General features: G+C 39.7%; 1 protein-coding gene across 1 annotated transcript; it reads right to left on the bottom strand.

Annotated features, from left to right (window-relative positions):
- Nucleotides 1-198: 198 nt before the first annotated feature.
- smg5 (SMG5 nonsense mediated mRNA decay factor) lies at nt 199-22,498 on the bottom strand. Its single transcript, XM_080897051.1, has 22 exons — nt 22,059-22,498; nt 21,535-21,633; nt 17,409-17,532; nt 16,625-16,781; nt 15,673-15,762; nt 14,953-15,042; nt 14,027-14,105; nt 13,818-13,943; nt 12,437-12,505; nt 11,167-11,396; nt 10,742-10,879; nt 9,059-9,970; nt 8,756-8,925; nt 8,591-8,666; nt 7,872-8,047; nt 6,675-6,833; nt 6,426-6,485; nt 5,248-5,407; nt 2,864-2,954; nt 2,715-2,789; nt 2,489-2,627; nt 199-1,558 (listed from the first exon to the last, which is right to left on the bottom strand). Exons 1-22 carry the CDS (start codon nt 22,121-22,123, stop codon nt 1,475-1,477), a joined length of 3,369 nt encoding a protein of 1,122 aa, XP_080753177.1. The 5' UTR covers nt 22,124-22,498; the 3' UTR covers nt 199-1,474.
- Between the last annotated feature and the right edge of the window lie 936 nt (nt 22,499-23,434).

The raw sequence follows: 23,434 nt of genomic DNA, 5'->3' as shown, positions 1-23,434 counted from the left end.
GCTGTTTTTTTTTTTTTTTAATCTAAAAGGCTGTTTAAGAAACCTCCCTTCCCAGCTGCAGGGGACAGAGCTGTCTTCACAGTTTTCGGGTCACAAGGTTTCTGCTTCTCGCCTATTTGACTTATCACTCTAGTGATCTGGTGAAAACAAAAGGTGACATAGGGTCACAGGGGACTGATAAGAAGAAAGAGGTCAACATCGTTGAGTTTCTTTTTATTGTTCAATGCATGGCCACACACATATACTGGTTTTCTTTTGCACAGTGCAAGATGGGACAGTCACTATGGAAATGGTGATGTAGATGGGGTACATTTTAGGAGTTTACAGGGGTCCCACCTTCCTCAGGGAAAAGCCAGCTAGCTCCTCTTTTCTTAGCCTCCACAACGACTAGCTACAACATGAGGCCAATCGGCTTCTAGCTACCCTCCTCACACTAACGTTACACCTCGATAAATAGATTCTAGGCTCCTTTTAATTTTCAGAACTGAAGGTTTGTTTACTTGATCCACGCACGACAGCAACCCCTTTCTTTTCCCTTAAACATTCTTGCATATATCATTCAGATTTAGCTTAGAAAAAGCAAAATAAACAACATCATTTGGGTACAAAAATAAAATCCAAATTAAAACCTTTAACAGGGCAACGCCTGTCATGTGTTTTTTTTTCCTTTTCTCATAATGAGATAGCACAATACATAAGTCACTGGTCACAAAAGTACACTGCAAATAAAGAAAAACAAAACCCCAAAAAAAAGCCACATAGGAAAGAAACCGCTCGCAGAGAAGTCTTCCTCAACCCTTCCTAGAGGCTGACGAGCTACGAGATGAGGGCTGGAAGCCTCGAGCGTCAGGTGAACAGAGCACGTTTTCTCTGTCTCGAAGCTGTCGTCATACAGCCTTGACTTTACAAAAAACACAGCCCCACCAGACTCGCACATTCTTGACCCTGCTTCTCAAATATAGACTGAAGGGAAAGGGGAAAAAGGGAACGGAAATCCAAACCACTGCTCTAAATATCTATATGGATTCAGCTTGAATGTGTTTGTGTGCTCGCCGTTTCTCTCAACACGTATGTACTCGTTTGCTAACATATACAGTGTATTCCTGGTTAGGGAGTGAACCAGGGGCACTTAAAATTGTGTAGCGTCATCCCGCCATTTCCTCACCCCGACCACTAGGGGTCACTCTTTATGTTTAGGATTAGGAGTGGGAGATCTGCTGTTTCTTATAGCGTCGTTTCGCCCGCCTTTCTCTTTTTCTAGTTACTTTTAAAAAAAATTTTTTTTAACTCCACTATTCACTTTTCCAACCCTCTAAGCTTTTTAACTCCTCGATCCAGCTTTCTTTTGAGTTGTTTTTTTGCCTTTGGAGACGCAGATACACACAGAGCAAAAGAGTGGGAGAAAGAGAGAGGGAGCAAGTGTTGTGATCGATCAGCTGTTCGCAGCGCCGACAGCTGCTCCCCTTTTGACCTCTCAGCCAATCTCCTTCCACTGACGGTAGAACTCCACGATGTTCTTCAGCTCCATGCCTGCTGAGCCAGCCGCCTGGATCGCCGCCTGGTGGAGACAAACGAGGCACGAAGATAAAAACAAAGTATTTTTCAAATTTGTACATTTTTAAGCTCAGTAGGCAGAACTTGTCCACAGTCTGCAAGCGGTGACAAAACTTGTCACCTTCTCAGACCAAAAATAAACTTCACCCACAGACCCAGTGAGTTAAACACACTCTTGCAAGACAGAGTTTTTCCCCTAAATGTTTGCTTCAAATATGCTGAACCTTTCACTTCTCATTTTAGTATTGCCCAGACTGAGGTAACATCCTATGGGCTTCCTGGATGCAGACTTTTTAATGCATTTCTTTACGTTATCATTTTTTTATGTTCTTTTTCTATTTTTTGTTCAGCTTTTGGTTTTCCTTTATTTCCTGCACCACCTCTGCTCCATCTGTTAGCAGTGGTAGATGAGGTGAATGTGGGATGGTGGCTTTGAGGTCAAACTTTCCAGACATTTGTAGCAGATGCAACTATAGTATAAATCTTAGGTGACTTCCTTCTCGAATTACCGCATTCACAAGACTTTCAGAAAACTTGACCTCTGACTTGAGGTTGAGTTCACTGAGATTCAAATACATCCGAGATCTTTAGCAGATACACCTTTGGTATCAATTTGAAGCTCCTATGTCATTCTCGAGTTAACGCAATCACAAATGCCGCGTGCCTGCCCACAGAGGTGACGACAATAGCCTTTTATGGCTGAGCGGTAAAAATTACAACCAAGTCAGATTCCTTTGAAGCAGAAATATTTGAAAATTAGGAGTGACTCAAGATTTTTGCACAGTGCTGTACCTTGGAAAATACTGATCCGTGTTTAACAGTGATGAACACGAAGCAGTGAAGACGGCACTGAAGCCAAAAGAGCAGAAACTAAAGGTGGGAAAGCTCCTGAGTGCTCGTGTCTGTGAGATAAAACATACAGCGAGTTACTGACCTTCATCGCTGCTGACCGAGAGCAAAGCTCCTCTACTTCATGGCCTGTAAGAATGGTCACCATACCGGCTGTATCTTCATCTCCGTTGCTCTGGGAGACTGTTAGCTGACGGCAACTATCCACCATCTTGTACAGATGCCTAGAAACAAGAAAACTGGGTCAGTCAAGCTGGAAGTCATATTCACGGGAACAAATAAGGCGTCAGCAGAAGGGAAGTAGAGCTTACCAGGCTTCGATGTCCTGCCGCTTCAGCTTATCTCTCTCAAAACTTCGACCCGACTCCTTCTGGCAGCGGATGTATCTACAGAGGAAGAAAGAAATACGATTTAAAGAGAGTTTTTATTGAGAAATGTTTCATCTCACAACTTAACCCACCTGTTGCCTTTACGAAATTCAGACTCCAGGAAGCGGATTCCATCCCTCGCACCAGCATTTTCCTTCTTTAACCTGTCAAGTCCATCAATCACTAAAAGAAAAGGGGAGTCCAGATTAAACACCTGGGCAAACAGCAACTCCAGCGCTCAGAAGGTCTGGAGCTTGATTCTGACTCGTACGCTTTGAGCAGACGGCGAATCATAAATGAAGCTAGACCTGAGCTCATTTAATTGTTGTTGTATTTTGTCTCTCTGCGAGTCAGTGAACAGCGACGGGGAGTGCACGGGGGTGGTGCCAGGGGAATAATGTGCCGGCCAGAGATGATTTACTCCACGTGGAATGCAGGTATGCACCCAAACCAATCAGTGACTGGGTCACCCCAAACTGGCACATGTGACCGACTGCTGCTGTCTAGTGTCATTAGTCAGGAAGCAGCTCGGTACACACTAAATAAACCAGAGCTGTCATAACCACTAGTGAGGATTTTTTTTTTTTTAGGGCAACAAATAATTATAAAAGAATCAATTTCCTGTTAATAATCAGTTAATTGTTTTAGGCTAGAAGAAGTTATAAAATAGTGAAGATTGCTTGTAATGTTCAAGCGCCTCAAAAATAACAAGACAGGTGACCCAGGTGATTGATATATGCATTTTTTTTTCTTTTTTTCTTCTTTTTTTTCTTTCTCTGCCCGTTCTGTTGGTTTTTGGTTTTTGCCCTTCTCCCCCGCCCCTCTTCTCAGCTGTTTCTCTTTCCCTCTTTCTTTCTCCCCTTCTTTCCCCCAGTCAAGTCTGTCCCATATTCAGTAAGTGAAAATAAAATAAACAATAAAAGGTGAATCAAATGGACCATTATGGCAAGGCTGGGATGGTCAATTTGGTAAAGTAAATCCGTTGGGCATCTTTCTTTGCCTTTAGACAACAATTCTGATGGCAAAAGAGCCAAACGGGACAGGCAAAAAAAAACAAACAAACAAACAAACAAGACAAACCAGCAAATACTGATTTTAGAAGTTGTTTGAAATCTTAAATTGATTTTCACGGTGACTGATAATAGATTTATCAGTTTGTTTCAGCACCACTCATTCCTTTCACAATCTGTGTTACGTTACATGTTACAGCCTGGCTCTAAATTTATGTATTTATCACCTCAAAATTCTACATACAACATCCCATAATGACAAAGTGAAAAAGGTTTGCTTCATGTTGTTGCACACAGTGGCCTTTCTGTACAAAGTCTGTATGGGGAAATAAAAACTCGCCTCCATCTGTGACAAACTCGCCCACAAAAGGGGAAAAAAAGCAACAAGACTGTGTTGAAAATATGTTTAACCTCACTTAGTAAAGAAAGAAAAAAGAAAGAAGAAGAAAGAAAGAAGTGAGGCTTCATTTCCTAAAACTTAAATACATGTTTGCTTATAGAAAAACATGAACACACATCGACTTCTAAGTAAGGTAACACAGACTCTTCGTCTTCACCAACATGTGGATCAGTCGTGTTTATGAGCACAGTCACTATCACAGGCCCGTTTCTGAGCCACGAAAAATCCTCCTCTTAACTTTTGGACTTGATTAACTTTATTAATAACCAATTTAAACTTGCATGTTTGTGCCAATCAGGATTTTCTGCAGGTGTCACCAATATATAGTTTTAAATATGTATTTTCTGCCTAAAAATATTACATTAATACCAAAATATAAAAAGGGATCAGTTCTTTCCTGTATTCCCAGCCGTATGCAGGAATAATTTCCAATAATAACAATAAGAATAACTGAAATGAAAACAATCTAAAGCCATAAGAGAAACAGAAAATGGACGACTAGACTATTTTTAGTTAATTAGTTTTTGTTAAAATCTACGTTTGCCTGTTATCACATTTGAGATACTGACAAAGTCTGGGAAATTAACACTCAAAATACCTACAGCAGGTGAGGGAAAATATTTAAGACTTTGTTTATCGGTACAGAAAAAAAGGTTTCAACTCTTTCCCCCGTAAACACGACATCTGACAACCTTTTTGCTTTGGAAGCCTGAAAACTGGCAGAAACTGTTCAGTTCAGAAAAGAGAAACTAGGATTACCCCTACGAGGGATCTGAGAAGGAAAGCGTTAAGACAACCTGGTATTTTTCCTGCATAATCTTGGCCTCGGGTCCAATTCTAGCGGTGAGTAACATTGTGCGAATTTATGGAGAGGCTTTTAAGACTTATTTTTTTATAAAGGGTTAGGTTCAGACTGATATTTTGCTCTGTCATCCTATAAAGCACAATCACTGAACAAGAGAAAGATCCCTGTAAATCCATTAATCCCCACCACCTATGTGGGGAAATGGTACAAACAGCGGCTGTGTACCGCTGTTCCAGACAAAAGATGCCACAGTGCACTGACCTGTTCGTGGGATGATGATGATAAAGCAACCGCTACCAGCCAGCTGCCGGATGAGGTTCAGATGCTGGCACAGAGCAGCTGTGTCTGGCACCAGGTAGGGAGACATGGATGACTGGGCTTTAGGCTGCTGAAGGCTGCCCTCTAGCTGTGACACCTCCAACTGCAAGGAGAGGACAGAAGAAAGGAACCCAACTCGTTATGATCTCTAATTAAATTAAGAAGCGTGTAGATTTTATTTTAACATGTATTGTAGTCAGTGATGGATGCTTGTAGTCTAATAAACAATGTCACTCCTTGCAAACTTTCTCTTCTCAAGATTTCTCCAATAAATTTTATGAACATTTTGTCACAGCTGATAAAAGATAATTACATTCTGATGACACTGGTGCACATGGCATTCGATATACTACATAATGTATTTACTATTGCTGCATGTCTCCCCCCGCCCCCTGTTGGTTACCTGTATATCACTAAGCTCTGTGGTCTGGCCTTACAAACTGGAAGCTACCAAACGTGAGCAGGAGGTTGTCTCTCATGGTCTCTCCTGCCTTCAGTTTGTTTTTGTATGATTTAGAGTCATTTCTGATGGACTCAGTGGTCATATTTTCACAACTTTATTTCTATTAGATTTAGATCTAATGTTTGTTTACGCCAGAGACAGGAAATCTGCAGCGGAGTGGTCGGAGTTGCTTCCTTTCTTCTTGTTAACTTTGGCCGGCCAATCAGGCTCATGTTTTATGTTAATGGTGGATTATTGTTAATTACAGCTGTTTTTTTCTTGGTTATCAACACTCTGGTTGATTATGTTGACCCTCTTTTGCAGTAAACCTTTCAGAACACTTTGTGTGTTTTTTCATCACTAAAGAGGGAGGCTGTTCTCATATCCAGCACTTCTTAGAGACGCACACATTCTCTTTGAGCAGGTCCTATGATGCATAAGCAGCAGCAATACTCTCACTTGCAGACAGTTGTTTTTTAACCTAAAATGAAAACTTATTGATTAAACCAATCATTAACCAATTAGTAAACATCACCATTTCATGATTTGTTAATTGTAAAGAAACTATAATTAACTATATTTATAATACCACAATTAGTCATCAATTTACCGTGTATTAGGGATTGTTATAAAGCGATAACAACACAAAGAGTCAGGGGACAGTAACTAAAATAAAAACCTGTAGTCGAAGCTGGGCCATGTCCCTCATTAATCGATTACGACGAGCCTCCTCTTCAGCCTGGACAAACAAAAACAAACAAACAAAGAAAACGGGGTCAATATGTAAAAAAAAAAAAACAAAAACAAAAAACATGTTGGGTTCCAGGTCATTATATATTTATTTTATAGGTCATAATAGAAAAACACATACACAACACCACAGGTTTTTTAAAATTTTAAACTGTGTAATGACTAAAATGTCAATCACCATGCGAAACTGGGCCTTGGCCTGCTGCACCAGATTATCCTGTTTGGACTGACTAACGCTGGTGAAGATGCCCGCCTCTGGGTTAAAGTGCAGCACGTTGCCTTGGAGACTTGTCAGGAAGTGGCCGAAGCTGCGAATACAACACACTCGTACCACACACTGAAAGAAACACAAAGACAAAAAAAACAAAACATAACTTTAATGACGCAAAGATTTAGAACTGAGGTTATCTGATTACACATTTAGACTTCACAGGAGTTTTACTCAAATATTTCCATCTCATTAAATAACTTATTTTGGTTCATCACACACACACACACACACACACACACACACACACACACACACACACACACACACACACACACACGTCCTCGATTCAAATCAACAGTCCAAAGTCTGGAAGTATTTAGGTCAGTATTACATGACACTATTTTTCTGTTAATCAACTATTAAGTAATGCTTTCAGCTCTAATTTCAATTACTGAGCTAATTTCATTAAATGTGTAAATCTTCTAAAATTAAACTCTTATTGCATTTTAAGTGATTAATAAAACCGAATCATGTTTTTGTCTGTATTTATTGTTTTTGTTTGTCTACATTTCATTTTGCAATCTTATGTTGCAATCTTTGTACACTGTACAATGACCATCCCCGCTGAATCTTTGTCTGTGATCTATGATGCATGGCTGCTCCCCTTGGTGGCGTAGTACATTGATCATGTTGATCATGATAACAGCAGGATGACATAACAACAAGCAAATAATCTGTGCTGCAACACCTCAAACTAGAATTCCTTCTTTGTTTTCTTAAATCCATTTCATATGTTGTTTTTTTCCTACAACATGTGTGGGTATTGTGTTGATTTTATGTTGTGCTCTCATTGGCTGGTTTGACAGACACAGGTCAAGGGAGCAGTTACATTGTCAGATGGTAATTCTGGATTTCTCATATTGTCTGAATTTTGTCCCTTTACAACATTTTGAACTTCTCTTTGTAGGACTGTTGTTTGGAGTCACGGCCAAAGATATCAACACCATTCTTTCACATGTGCCATCTTTTTCCCACAATAACCAAAATTTCAGTGTTTACCCAGCTCAAGACAATAAATCAGAGACAGACAATTTCCTTTTGTGCCTTCCAGTGTTTTAGCCTGCACTTAATATGATGTGCATGTATGAGTCTGAGTGCCTGTACCTCTTGTAGGGGACTGAGGGAGGGGTTGCGCCGGGAAAAGTCAAGGCGGCGGTGGGCTACACCAAGAGCAGGCAGGTGTCGCAGAGCCAGATCCTCAGGCAGCAGCAGACTCTGGACCAAATCCGGTCGCTCACACTCATTTAACAACTCTGTCACTTCAGCGTTCAGACTGAGCTCTGCAGCAAGAACACACAAATACAAATTAGTACCGTAAATGTAGACTCAGAGCACACTCACCAGAGTGTTAAAGTCACACAGGGAGATAACTATTCAGTGCGAGAGCTGAGCGTTACACAGTATTGTCAGTAAAGTGAGTGTACAGTACAGGGATGAGATCAGAGCTCAGATGTAAGCACAACAAGAAAAATCACCTAATTGCATTGAAAATAATGTGTTGTTTTAATAACATGTTTCACCGTGGTGACACACTCACAACACACCATTTGTTTTACTGCTTTACATCTCCTGAGCAACCAAGTGTTATTTGGTTTGTGTTTCCAAGAAATAATAATAATAAAGTTCAGCTTGAGAAAAAGTCATTTAAGAGATAATTAGGCTAAGAATAAAGAAATGCTCTTGAATGAGGCTCAGAGTGAATAGTAATATCTATAAGATCTAGATTTTAATCTTTAAGGACACAGGAGGAAAAAAATGCCAGAACCTGACTGCCGTTGAGACAAGCAGAAATCTCTGTGCAGTGCAGTCAACCAGTAACTCACCAGCCTCGAGCAGCTTGCTGCCATCTGGTAGCAGGTTCAGCAGCACAGACAGTCGGTTCCACAGGCTTTGGGAACTCTGCAGAGAACACAGATGATCAGTTTGTGAAATACAATCCTGAAAAGCCAGCATTTCGTAAACAAAGCAGGAAAAATCTGTCACCTCACCTGCGCACACATGAGGATAATATCGGTATTTGTCCGTAGCCAGTCAAGAAACACCTTAACAACCTGGATTAACCCCTGATTGGTCATAATCTCCAGTTTCTCTAAGAGGGTTTTTTCACTATGTACTGACTCAGTGCTGTGTTGACTTCCTTCCGAATCAGAGTCTAAGTCTGGTGAATTAGGAAAAATGAGCCAAAAGACAAGCTTGATTAGAACACTGTGAACCCTCTGTGATCAGATGACTGAGCATCATAAAGGGAACACTGATTTTATGTTTTATATAAAACTAATGTTAAACATTACCATTTTCACTGGTTCCATTGGCAGTACCGGGGTTCATTTCACAGGGGGAATCTCCAGGAGGAGGAGGAGGAGGAGGAGTCTCTTGGGAGGGGGGAGCTGAGCTGTCAGTAGGGGTTGGAATACTCGGGGAAGACGAAGCATGAGGCCTTAAAAGCATGTTACTGAATGTTGGCGCCAGGCGAAAGCATCTCTTAGCCTGGAAGAGCTGAGAAGACATGGCCTGCAGGTTACTGCTAATGCTGGAGTCACTGGACATGAGAGGCCCATTGGTGGTCGGAGGGGTGTCGGTGGTATCCCTCTCTCCTGCGTCTTCCTTTGGTTGGTCCTCATCTTCATCATCCTGGTGCTCCCGGGCGTGACCCTCTGAGTTTTCCGTTTCCTCTATGTCTTCTAGGTCTGAGCGAGACTCTTGACTGTTCATGTCTGAATCAGTTTCTACATCAAATGCTGTTCCTCCTTCCTCCTCCTCCTCAGAGCCGCTTCCCCAGCTGCCCTCCTCGCCCAAGGCATCTCTCTTGGGCTCCTTCTTCACAGATGACGAGTTGACTGGCGTTCCTGTTGTGGTCCCACCTGTTGAATCAGCACGGACCCCTCTTTCTTCATCGTCATCTTCTTCTTCTTCACTCTCGAAGCCTTCGCTCAAGTCACTTTCATCCTCTCCGTGACCGTCTTTGCGAGCACAGCGGCGACGGCGGAGTCGAGAAAGGCGGCTGTACTTCTTCTTCTGCCTCTGCTTCTCTTCGTTCATCTTGCGTTGTTCTTCTATGCTGCTGTGCTTGTTGGCTGCAACCCTTTCAGAGCCATCTTCATCCTTATCCTCCTCATCCTCTTGCTCCAGGGAACCATTTTGCAAAGGCCTTTCACCAGAGGGATCTGTCGGTGCAGCTGTCAGATCCTTCATGTCCAGATCGTCTAGATAGAGATAAAAACTGCATCTTAATTTCATTCAAGTTCTTTGAGGATGTTTCTCTGGAAAAAAAGAATTACTTTCAACTATATATTTCACTAAACAGTATGTTCAGTATCATTTTGAAACTTCTCCATCTGCCTTTTATGGCTGAGGGGTGTAAGGGTTTACCATTATAAATAAAAACTAAGACAATGTCTTAGGCATTAGGGCAGGATATCTGTTAGCACCTTCTTTATTTATAGCGTGTGATTAAAATAAGATGCAAAGACACGACTTCCTTCCTTTTCTTGGAGTTCTGTTATGTGCATAGTGTCAGTAGTTTTCATCACTTTATAACTGTTTGTTTCTGTCCTACTTTGTGCTGACATATACTGTGTCTGTTAACATGGGCAAATTCTCCATAATGCTGTCCTTATTTAGGTTTTTTAGTTTAGACTCTCAACATTAAAAAGGCTGAATAGTGCCAATGAGCTCCATTAAAGTTATACCCAACATTCATTGTTGGAACGGGGTGTGCGCACAAGCAACAAGGAGAGTACAAGGATGCAAACCCTGGTATGGTTTTAAAGAGTCAGGTTAAGTAACACATCATCATCATCATCATATAGCGACACAGTCTCCAATGAATCTTAAAAAGTCCACATACTCATATAGCCAACAGTTCTTGATACTGTGCTGGTTTATGATGGTTTTTAATAGCTAAGAAATAGCTTGCAGGTGCATTTTTATGCCTTTTTCCCAACATACAGGAAAAGAATACATTTCTCTTTCACCTGCAGCGTCAGTCTGAAGTGGAGGCACCTGACTCTCTGCTTCTTCCAGTTCAGCCTGAAGCCGGATGTTGACGTGGTTTACAAGGTGGGAGAAGAGGGCCAGAGTGAATGCTATGGATGCACTGTACTGCTTTGAACCTAAGGACAAAATACACAGAAACACTTAAATAAACACAAGAAAGATTTACTTCTATACCTCTAAAGTTCCAAGTAATTCAGTGCTTTAATAACTAAAACAAATTGAAAATGGTCTGTTTTGACAACAAAGGCTCAGGGTCGAAATTTCATTTTGGGAGCGAACACATCACACGTGCTCTGATTCATAGAGGACGTACTGAAAACTTTTTGTTCACTTGTGGTGACGTAATGAAAAATGAATGAACAAATGAATTCCTTAGAACAGCTTAAATTACACAACCACCTACCTCCTCTCTTAAGGCTGTGCACTACCATCAGACATGTGACCACCATTTTGAAGATTAGGTTGTCAGGCAGCACAGGATAGGAGCTGTCACTGTGCTGCTGCTGCTCCTCCTCTTCCTCGCTAGGGGTGTGGTGAGCACCGCCATGTGTTGGCGGTGGCAGGTAGAACATCACCAAGTTGAAGTCTTCCAGCACCGACTGGCAGAGTGAAGTCAGCTCCGTTTCCATCAGGCTACATAAACCACACAAAATAAAGACTTACTGTAGAAACACGGTAAATGCACTTCAACAATTTAAAACTTCCAAGGATAACATTGATGGTATGTGAAAATATAGTTGTGGACACTGGTTGTACTTTGTGTACATACATTTGCAATCAAAAGTAGCTTTTATGCAAATATACAGTCTCTAAGAAAACAAACACCTCAAGAAGAAGATTTTATTACAGTAATATAATATTCATAGTTCCACTCTGGGTGTAACAGCCTATAGTTGCTCAAAACATATCAACAGATTACAGCATGAAATGGAAAACACACTTATATTTGACATTTAAATGATCTGTGCCACACTTTTGTTGACCATTTCCAAGAACAGTTGGGTGGCACATCACTATGAACTATGGGGTGGTTGCCTCCTTTCCTTTCATATTGGATGGTTCAGAGCATGCTCTGCTATAAAAGGCTGAAGCTCCTTTTCTTAGCACTTAGAAAATCTGAACAGCTCTGATTACGACCACTACACAGATACTTCCAGGTCATTTCAGTAAATTCCTTCCTAAGCAAAACTATCTGACCACTCATAGTGGAACAACAACAAGTGACAAGAACTCAAACTTTTAAAAGGTGATTTTTAAAATAGTTTGTTTGCGTTTTGTTTGACCAGTCTTAAACATGCCACTTAATTACCTAAATTTACTAGAAATAAAAGCAAATTTAAAATCTTTTTTTCCTTTATTTTAATTTTAGACCTGGCCCAGACAGACCCTGCAGTAATCCTACAACTACATTTTACTCTTAGCCTGGAATCCAACAGATCTGTTTTCAAACTTTAGAATGTTAAATATTTAACTTGACTACCACGTCAGAGGGAAGACGCTATAAACAGATTTGTTAAATATTTACTACATATGAATGTAAAAAGCCTTTATCTGGCATAAACTGAAAGATAAACTGGTTAAGCATTAAAATACACAAAACCAAATGATTTATTTCCACTGTGGACTTTGATTCTAAAACAGTGTGGGTGCAGAGTCACAACACAAACACAAACCTGTTCTTGGGCTGCAGCAGGCTCTGCAGATACATGAAGCTCACCAGGAGCCGCTTAATGTCTTTCGACCTGCAAAAAAGGCCACAGCAAAAATGATCAACTACAGAGTATTAAACACAATAAAAGATCCATTTACTACTTCTATGTTTTGATAAAGAAAAATAAAATGAAATAAAAGCATTTTAAAATGAAAACATCAGTGGTTTTAGAAACATCTGACCTATGACCTCAGCAAAAACAGGAACATGGAAGAGAACATACATACTTTGTTTAATTTTAAATATGGTCATATTGTTTATTTTGTAAAATGTTCATATTGTCTATTCTTATTTAATTCACTTAATGTACAGAATTCTCCTGCTTGCTGCTTACATGCTACTACTGCACATTCACCTAATGTATATAATATATAATATTCTTCTCTCCCCCTTTTGCACAAGTCGAGGAGCGTGTCAGGTTACATTTCACTGCGTGTTATACTTGTATAACTGTGCATGTGACGAATAAAGAATCTTGAATACAAACTTCCAGCAATGTCATTAACAACACCTGTTCACAATATATTCAGCTCCACGCTTTTTAGATTTTGACTCTTACGTGAAAACACAGAGGGATTTAATATAGTACAAGCTGCTTACTGGTCATTTATGTACATGGAATAAGAACAACATTGTTCTCTGTCCAGGTGGGAAAACAATCTTAATCTTGTTTCCCCTCTTACTACCCCCCACCTACTCATTTTAAAACATTGTTCATTTTGTCTATATTTGTCTTTTATTCCAACTGATGCCTGTTACTTTTGTTTCTTCAACAATCTAATTTACCCAGTGGAATCATCAATCATTTAATATCATCTGGAGGGAGATGCTGCTTTATTTCACCAACTTTAGCGCATACGTGATTGAGACAGAGTGCACATAAAGCTGTTAATTAAGTGAAGCCCCAGTAGTCAACTGGGACTGGATTTAAATTACTCTGATGTAAGCAGACTGAAGTCAACATGTTTTACTATAGATACATTGTAAGCAAGCCAGTGAAGGCCATTAATAACACACACACACACACACACACACACACACACACACACACACACACACACACACACACACACACACACACACACACACACACACACACACACACACACACACACACACACACACACACACACACACACAGAAAGAGGAAAAATTCCAACCAAGAAAAGTAAATTTACCAAAATTGACAAATTCCAGAGGGAAAATGTTTAGTACTACCACAGTAATAACACACTTCATAGACCACAATGACCCTTAAATAGTGTGTAAAACACTGCATGAAGTGTGACTGACTAGCTTTGTTGTAACCCAGCTTTAAAAGGTAGCCCGTGAATGTGCATCACCTTTGTCGAGAGGGAGACAACTTCTTCATTTCCTGTTTCTTTACTTGATGATACATCTTGGCAGCTTTGTCAAACAGGCGCTTCAGGTTGCCGTAGGCGCCCTCAAAGGGGGCATCTGATTGAATGCTGAGCACAGATTACATCTGTTAAGACTTACAACTATACGAGAGAAGTTAAAAACACTGCAAACGTATATAAACATGGCTCACCAGCGTAGGTAGTAGTAAGTTGCTTCAACATTGTAGAACTTGCTCCCTGCCAGTGTGCCCAGTTGGTTAAAAGGCATTCCTGTTGGCAGATAACCAACACAAACCAAGTCAGCATTTATTTTTGAGTTAGTACCCAGAAAACCATGGGGTAATGCTACATTTGTTAAAAAAAGAAATTGTAAGTTTCTCAAATAATATTGTAATATAACCCAAAAAATCATTTGAAAAGAACAAGCGTATGTAGGTTTTTATGAAATATCCCAATATCTTTCAACCCTATAAAGTATGAATACAGCTGCATTTAATGTGAACAATGTCTATATAGAGAGGTGGTGGGAGGACATGTTCATAGCAAGTAAGTGATATTTACAGATGTCTTATTGTTTGTCAACTACAAGAAACAACAATTAACAGTTGTTCTCACAAGTATACTGACCACAAATCTTATTTTCCTGAATGAACTTAATGGTTCTTTTTGTATTAGTAGTATCAGTAAGTTTATAATTGTTGTTGTTGTTGTGTACATAAAGAATCCAGTTAAATCAGTTTATCTACAGGCCTTTAAACAAACAAAAACAAAGCAGGAAAATGTTCAGCCGATGCACAATGCTAAGCTTCCCATTTTAACTAAAAAGGTGTTTATGCGCTCCATTTTGACAATAAACACACAAAAGTGTATTGACCTTCTGCGAAAGCGAGTAAGCACATTTCACAATTCTATACTTACAATATAAAAAAGAAAAACAAACAACCAAACCAAAACAACAACAACACTAAACTGGATTTAACATCTGTGTTGTTCTGGCAAGAAAAATAAAACTTTTAAATCACCCCACGTCCCTTCCATGCTGTGTAAGACCACGGGTATGGCAATACAGTACTGTTTAAAAAACAAACAAACCAAACCCTACATTCTCATCACTCACCTACGTGTGGCATAACTGACAATGCCTGATGGTAAAACCTCTCCGCCAGCTGCTCAGCCTCCACTCCTGCAAGCTCGTTTTGGTAGCGCGCTGAGGAGAAAATGATTTTAAACATCACAGTTAAAGTAAGAAAAAAAAATGCAAATCTATATGATTACAGCATTGTGGCTGAAAAGGTGAAGACTGAAATTGATTATTTCAGAAATGTGCACAAACACAAAGACCTGGAATGGCTTCAGACAAACATGAGAAAACAAACAAACAAAAACAGCTACAAAGTGAAACATCCTTCATTTTAATGCTACAGCATTCTCACAGTCTTACAAGGATGCTGGACTATCATAAACCAAACAGCTTGAAAACAGTGCCTCTAATAGAATCATGGATCACTGGTCATCCAGTATGAATTTCTTAATTTACAATTTTTACAGGTTTTAGGTTTTAGTCCAATATATTTAATGTGCTTTAAAGTTAATCAGTAATTTTGAAGGGAAATAGGTCATATGTTCTCACTGCAGGAGTCAAAGGTTAAGTGGTGCAGACATTTTTGACCCATACCTGTGGTTCACATAAGTCTAAACCAAGCAAACAGCCTTCAGCCAGCTATACTATATAACCGAGTCAAATTTTCCCACGCTGAATGACACTTGTTCTGTCTCACACCTCTGCAAGCCCGACAGATAGTTGAATTAATTACATATTCTATTATCTTATTATTACCTAGATCTCCAAGGTAGACCAGACAGCGATGACAGGCCATCTGTGCCCACTCCATCTCCTTGGGGGTGGCTGACACTGGTTTCTTTCGCCCTGTTGGGAACAATTACACAACACTTTTTTTTTTTTAAATCCATCCAATCCTTTTATCCAAAATGACTTTGACTTATGTAACAACACAGCAAGCTTAAATTCCAACACAGCAACAGGGTAGCACAGAGTCCAAATAAAAGAGCCGGGACCAGATACTCTTGAAGCATCTCTAACGTTAACATTCAAAACTAGTTTTGTTTAAGTTGGATAAGAAGAGGTGATTTACTCGGTAGCCAGGGGCTGGGTTGTGGCATCTTTGCAGTGTTTTTTCACAAAAATAAGAAATATCTTAGAGTCAAAAACAAGTACTTTTACAGAACAGACTATAAACCATCACCTTGCAGGAACATAAAACCTCTCTGGCTGTATTTCCCTGACAACAGGACTGTACAATTACAGTAACAAAAACCCCCAAAAACCTATATTAATGATCATCCATAATCATGAATATTTAATGTGATTAGTCTTTACGATTTCTGTCTTGGGCTTTTTAGTCTTCGTTTTTGACAGTAGAGTAGTCAGGAGTCCTTACCTTCACTACTGATTATTTGTTCAGTGAGTCTAAACTGCATTTAAATATCAGTAGCAAATGAGGTCAGAGTTTCTAGTTTCTAGTACAGGTAATGTATTACATAGATTAACTATCAATAAAGCTTCAACTATCTTCATCAAGTTTCAAGTTTTTCCACAAGGACACCAGCTATACTGTCTACAGCAGACATTTACACTTTAAAAGAAGTGTTGTTGTTACAAATAACTCAGTTTTATTCAAGGGTGGTTTAAGGATCCTGAAACAGAAAGACAATTCATTTTATTTTTATGCCTTCATCTGAGAGTGTGAGAATGTGCTGGCTCATCTAACCTATCAGTGGATCTGTCACGTGGGTCCAGTCAATGCAATCCTGCAGCTCCAGCTGGTAATGTGACTGGATGTAGAGCAGCAGGTGTTGGTAGAAACCCACGCCGGCTATCAGGTGAGTTCTGTAGGCACACTCCAGAGCACTGCGACTGTGGATGTGCTGCAGTGAAAGAAAACCCAAATCAAAAGAGAAGTGAGGACTTTAGAGAAAGGAACAGTACACCAATGAGGGTGATCTGCATCAAAATAACAGGCAACTTAAAAAAGAAAATATAACTAATGTAAAATAGACAAGATTACAACTGGCAACTGTGTCGTGTTGTTATAAAGTTGAGTTTCAAGAAGATTTTAAATGTATAAAATAAATGTTTTATAATCCAACGATGCTCATATTAAACCAGCGTTAACCTGCAATAAAGGGTACGCAGGTTTAAAAGCTGAAATTGGCTGTGAACATGACACCAAGATTTCATCACCACAAACTAATTCAAGTATTGACACTATAAATATAGCATTTATTTCGTGTAGTCACCATGTCTGCAGTTTTATAGTGCTATGACAATGAACCAAAACAATAAAGTTGCAGACTGGACTGCTGAAAATGAATGCTTATTGTGAAATTATTATTCTCCTAAACGCTTTTGTGGTCACTGGCATGAATATAAAATAAATTGGAGAGTTCACCTTTTAAGTAAAAGCTGGATTAGCCAGGTAGCAACAGAAAACAAATGCGGTCAGTTTAATATATGCAGCAAGGCCATTTTTCCACAGCTGCAGGGACATTTACCTTCTTGTTGGTCTTGATAACCTGAATGACTTCATAGTAAACCTTTCTCCACAGCAGCTCCTCGGCCTTGCGGCCATAGTCCACTGGATGCAGAAACATCAGTTTCACACAAAGTTCCCTCAGCCTGAAAACAGAAAAAAAGATGCACATGTGCAATGAGAAGACAGCTGGGTTAAAGGACCAATTATTTAAGTGTTTTCACACAAGTTCTGGACCACTGTTGGGTGCATCAGGTTCAGACACTGGTCAGAGTAGTACTTCCGTACATTTAATCCACAGTAAGTGAGACTATTGTAAATGTGATCTCCTGAGGTGAGAGTGCAGCCTCAGTGGAGCATGCAGAAGGCAGGAAAGCTGCTCACTAGCTGTGAATTTGCCAGATTACTACCTGCTCTATTCACAAAAAAAAAAACAAAAAAAAAACTGGACACTATGCCAAAAGTTGTAATAAAAAGCTGACAGATTATTGACCGTTTCAACTGTCACATTTGAAATCTCACATCCATCTGTGTTGGGTAGCACCTAGACAACTGCACGTGTGAAAACGGCTTTAATTTCACATGAAGTGTAGGGCCCATCAAGGACAGAAATGACTGCATATTGACAACCTTGTCGTGCAGCAGCTTAATAACATTGAGCTGCTTTCATTTTTGAGCATATTTAGACTTTTCTTGACAGATGAGTGCAAACAGTAGGCAGGAAAGTAGGAAGAGAGTGAGGGAGAATGAATTGCAACAACTGGTCAGACCAAACTCAAACCCAAGCCCCTGCAGTAATGACTTAATTGCATTAAGCAAGTACTTAATGCAACTTTATAAATTTGAGATCCCCACAAGCAAGAAAATCTGCTGCTTGTCTAAAATATGTTTTTTCTTGATGACAATGAAATTTTACATACATCCAGCTGCCAGCCAGATAAAATGCATTTAAATAAAACCAACCTTTGTGAAATTTATTTGTGGAAACTGTTTTAGAATGGGATTAAATCAACCTCAATGTTGCATCTGCATGGTCATTAAGGAGGCTGTAGCTTGTAATTCTGTTACTCTAATAAGTGTTTCTATTATTTCATGCACCACATGTAATAAGAAGCTGAATAACAGAAACATGTGTATAATGAAGTACAGTTGGACAGCTGAACATAACATCTGTGACCTCAGCATTCCTACTGGACTGCATATTTCGGTTTTATCCCAAAGTCAGAAACAAGCCTTGAGGTTTCTGACTGGTTGGAGGCCCATTGTATTAACACGACAGTACGTGTCCTACAGGGAAAAAACACAAACAAAATATCAGAAGTGACTTGTGTGACTCATTGGGTCTGATTCAGAAGTTGTTCACAAGAATTTTGTGAAATCTCAGATCTTGTGTGCGGCAAATGACACAATTATGTTAATACTTTAGGCAAGTACATGCTGCATTTCTCTCATTTTATAAAGATGTTTATCAGTGCTTGGTTTTTCATACACTTTAACATCAGAAAAGAACATCAACATGAGCTAATGCTACCAATGACAAATTGCTGGACAGAAAGTCTCATGAATAAATTACTTGTGAATTTAGGTTCTTAAATATGAACATGTTCTGATTTATGTTGTCTTCTTTGACAGTAAACTGAAAGCAATGTTTGGGTTAAGGTCAGACAAAGAATAACACTGGAAGATGTTACCTGCCACGTTAGAAACTTGTACTGAAAAAAAAAAAGAAGTCATTTTATCCTTTCTAATCATTTTCTGAAACTAATTGACGCAGCAGTGTTTGTTTGTTCTTTAAGTATAAACAAACTGCTTAGTATAGCAGTACAAATGTCCATCTATACCTTAAAAGTACAGCATTGTTCGGTACAGTCACATTCTTCCATATTTTGATTCTCGTGTCTTCAAGAGTAGGTATGAAATTCGAGAACCATTCCCAGTAGTTTAATTCCTTGGAATCGTTAATCTCATTGCCTATCAATCAGCTGATTTCAGGAACTGTGGCGCAGCCTGCAGTGTGGATATGGACCTTACCTTTAATATTATTGCACAAAGGACGAGAGTGCAACAGTAAAGTGCAAACTGCATGCACAACATTTGATATGACCAAAATCTCATATCCCGATATAAGACATCTATCGTTCCGATAACGATATAAATCACAAAAATTTAACATTTTCTGTAAATTCTGTGAATCTCGGGCAGCTCGACTTGCGTGAAGTGTTTCCAATTTTTAGACATAAGTTGTAACAGCCGCCGTTTTCTTTGTGAGTATTTATTACACAGTGTGCTGCGGCAAAAAGCCTGTTCTATCGTTTGAGTCTAAGGTTTATTTTTTAGCACCTGACGGCTCTTTTTTGCTTCTCATCTGTAAATACTCTGCATACTCTTTCACGTGATTCCGTTTATTTTGAAAAGTCTCAACAAGATCTTGAGCTTTATTGTGAAAGGTTTATGTGGAAAATAAACAAGTGGACACACGATGGTTTTACCGTCGTTGTTGCTAATGACAACGCATAAAAACAGACGCTTGTCTGTCAGTCGTGTGGTTATATAAGAGAAAGAGAACTTTAAGAAATTAATATAGCCACTACAGTGACCATCAAAACGATGAAAAATATTGCCGTAAACTGTTTATTTTGCGACACCGTGAAACAAACGATAGACGTTTTTATGTCGTCATCCGATATATATCGTTATATCGCACAGCCCAAAGCCAGACCCTGAACTTCAACAGGTAACAAACCAATAAGATGTCATGATGCAGACTCCGTCCCTATCGGTTTATGTTTCTAAAATAGAATCACTGTGGCAATAACTCTGAAGTCTCTTAATGTCAGCTTTGTGTTCTTACCTAAATACTAAGAGAAAAAAAAAATCATAAATGTGTCCTCATTAGGACAGGGGTTTTTGTTTGTGTTTGGGACTGTGGTCTAAGGTTTACATTGTTAAACAGTAACTATTAGGTAATGGGTTTCAGGTCATTTTACCGAAAAACATGAAAGTAATGTAATGAGTAGTATGCATCATTACTGTTAAGAAAATGTTCTGTAACATGTGGAATACATCACTTTTTTGGAGTAACAACCCTGATACTGATCACAACAAAGAGGGGGGATACCTCCAACAAGCACAAACATTTGACCCACAGCATGCAATTAATTTGCAGAATGTGCTGTCTTTGATATGCTGCTTAGAAAAGCTGGTTACTTCCAAAGTGGAGCCAATGAGAATCGACAAGAGAACTGGTAAGGAATCGAACTGATAAGTGATATTGATAATGAAATTGGAATTGCAAATCAATTCCCATCCCTATTCAAGAGTAGCTTTGCATGATTAACAGTACACTTGTTAACTGGGCTTTGGTGAAGTCCCTCATTTCATTCACTGTTTGAAACCAGCAGTTTTTGCCCCTCTCCTTTTAAAGCCTGTGTCGCAACAGAAGGTTTAAACATGGAACAGGTACCAAATTTGACAGATAGCAAAAGCAGAATGAATAAAATTCCACTTGAATCAATTATTAAAATAGCGCCTGGTTGATTTTATAGTCCAACTAATTTACTGGTTTGTTTACTGGCTTCACTGGTAGTCCTCTAGGCCTGTCTAGTTATAGCTTGACAAAACTCCCAGAGCAATCAGAGCAGGATGAGATAACATTTCCCTTATCTTGCTGACTGTTTAGACACCCATCATTATTCCGCCTCCTCAGATAACTTTCCAACTTCCTCTTATTGGTTTTGAGCTTTCTGCCCACAACATCCAGTATACAAATAACAACCATAGTCCTGCTCAAGCTGCATGACCAGTGAGGCTTGCTTTTCATCTTTGCCTGGACAAGGAAAAAAAACAAAAATCAAACTAAACTAAAAAAAAAACAACAACTCCAGCTTAGACTTTGAGATAAAGCCACAGTCAGTGTTTGCAGATGGTCATGCTGGAAATATTAGAAAATAAACATCTGAACTAAATTTAGAAACTAGGAAATGTATGCTCACTGAGATGCTGCATTTACCGCATGTCAGGCATGACAGAGCCTCAATACACACCTGACAGCTAGCAAGACTAGTCAGGACTGAGACTGCATGCAGGCAGTGAGGTTTAAGTCAAATTACAGCCGCCTTCACACAAGCTCCCGAGACACTCGTACTTACTTGTTGCGAAGGCTGATGTTCTCCGGCTTGAAGACTTCTCTGTAGGACGATTTGCTGCCGATGATGACATCTAGCTTGTGCACAGTCTCCACCACAGCCCTGTCGGCATGTTAGGCAACACATAGCATCAGCACGATGACAACGCTGTTAGCCAAATTGCCACAAAATAAGCGTCAGGTGGAAACAGAACAAACGTCGGAATAAACATTGCAAGCAGTCGGGTTAACAGCCCGAGACCTTTCTGTTTCACTTCTCTGTAACAAAGACACGGATGACAAATGCTACCGTGCTCATTAGCCAAGACAAGTTGAAGAGAATGAAGCGCTTCCCATCAAATTTAGCTGATGCTACAAAGAAAAGGTATACGGGAGTGCTGGTTTACTCACTGTGGTGATAAGTTAGAGGATAGCTGGGCTTTCTCTAGTAGTAGCAAGTACTGTCTGACTATTGCTAAGCTAGCCAGCTCAATTAACATTCAATTAGCACCTCGGTTAGCTTTGGCAAAAACGGCCTCGTCAAGGTACCTGTAGAGTCGCTTGATGAGAAGGACTTTGGCCTCTGGCTCACTGTCCTGTCCGGGTCCGCTCATATTAGCGCTTAGCCAGATGTTTGATCACACGCTCCAGCGTTCAACTCCTGTTTCCTTCACCCGTTCCGACGCACGGCTGTCACGACTCCGCGGACTTCTTCCCCGGCAGCGACAACTAGCCAGCTAGTGCTAGCTATAAAGGCAGCGTTAGCGTCCCTCCTCTTCCCTCCGAGTCTCTTTCGTTTCTTTTGTCCTTTGGCAAAACCCCCTCTACCCATCCGTTCTGAAAACCGGGTAGAAGGGGGTGCCCAGTAATTTACGCTGTTCCTGGTCAGCTAAAACGCTCCGGTATGCCGCTTGTGTCGTTCCCCATTCCAGCCATTGCTACGAAGGCAGCCATTATTCCTATCAGGCATTGACCGCCTGAATACCGCGAGAGCACGCAACATACTCACGAGATTACGGAAAAGAGTTGCCAGATAGTCTACAAACCCTCCCTTTAAGAAAATCAGGAGTTCCAAAAGAAAGAAAGAAAAACATATTATGCAGTTTAGGAATAAGATGCATTTACACTTCAAACAAACACTGTACAGCCAGAAAACACTGAAGATAACATCTGATTGATTCATCTGATTCATACTATTGGAGCCACGTTCCTACTACCCTCTGTAAGGGATTTCCGATTGTTTTTGTAAACTGAAGAATACCTTTTATTTTTTTACATATAAATTGTGTAATACAGAACAGAGTCAGACACTTCACGTGAGAAGTCAGAAAAAAAAATTAATTATAAAAACATATAAAAAAAAGAAGCTCAAGTTTTTTTGTTTGTGTAGCCACCTGTGAGGATGTTTCCTGGTAATACACAGATAACTTTGGCACATCTAAATTTAATATATATATTTTTTCATTCACTTGTAGAGTTTAATTTCAACAAGGGCACACAGGGTATCCAGGGTATCCAGTCCCTAAATATAAAAATATTTAGGGACTGGATACTAAAGTATAGTCTGTCTAAAGTACAAAAATGTATTAATTCGTTTTTCTGCTCTGAAAGAAACAAAACCCCTTTTGAGTCTTTATATTGATTATTAACATTGAGTCTCAATTGCCCAGCATTGCATTAACGTTTTCAACCAAATGACTTCAAACTTTTTTCAAATATTTCTGAAAGACCAAATACAGTAACACAGTCTCAGTGGTTTACTAGCAACAAATAGATATACATACCTTCAGTCTTGTGTCACAGCTGCTTATCCAAATTTCATCCCAATGATGCTCTGCTGCACTGAGATCTGGTGACTCGACGCCATCTGAGTACCGCGTTTTTCGATCTTCTGTTGTCTAATTTTGATGAGTCTGTGCAAAACG

This window comes from Rhamphochromis sp. 'chilingali', assembly GCF_963969265.1.
Source record: "Rhamphochromis sp. 'chilingali' genome assembly, chromosome: 11".
NCBI lineage: Eukaryota > Metazoa > Chordata > Actinopteri > Cichliformes > Cichlidae > Rhamphochromis > Rhamphochromis sp. 'chilingali'.
This window is presented reverse-complemented; position numbering and strand designations above follow the sequence as displayed.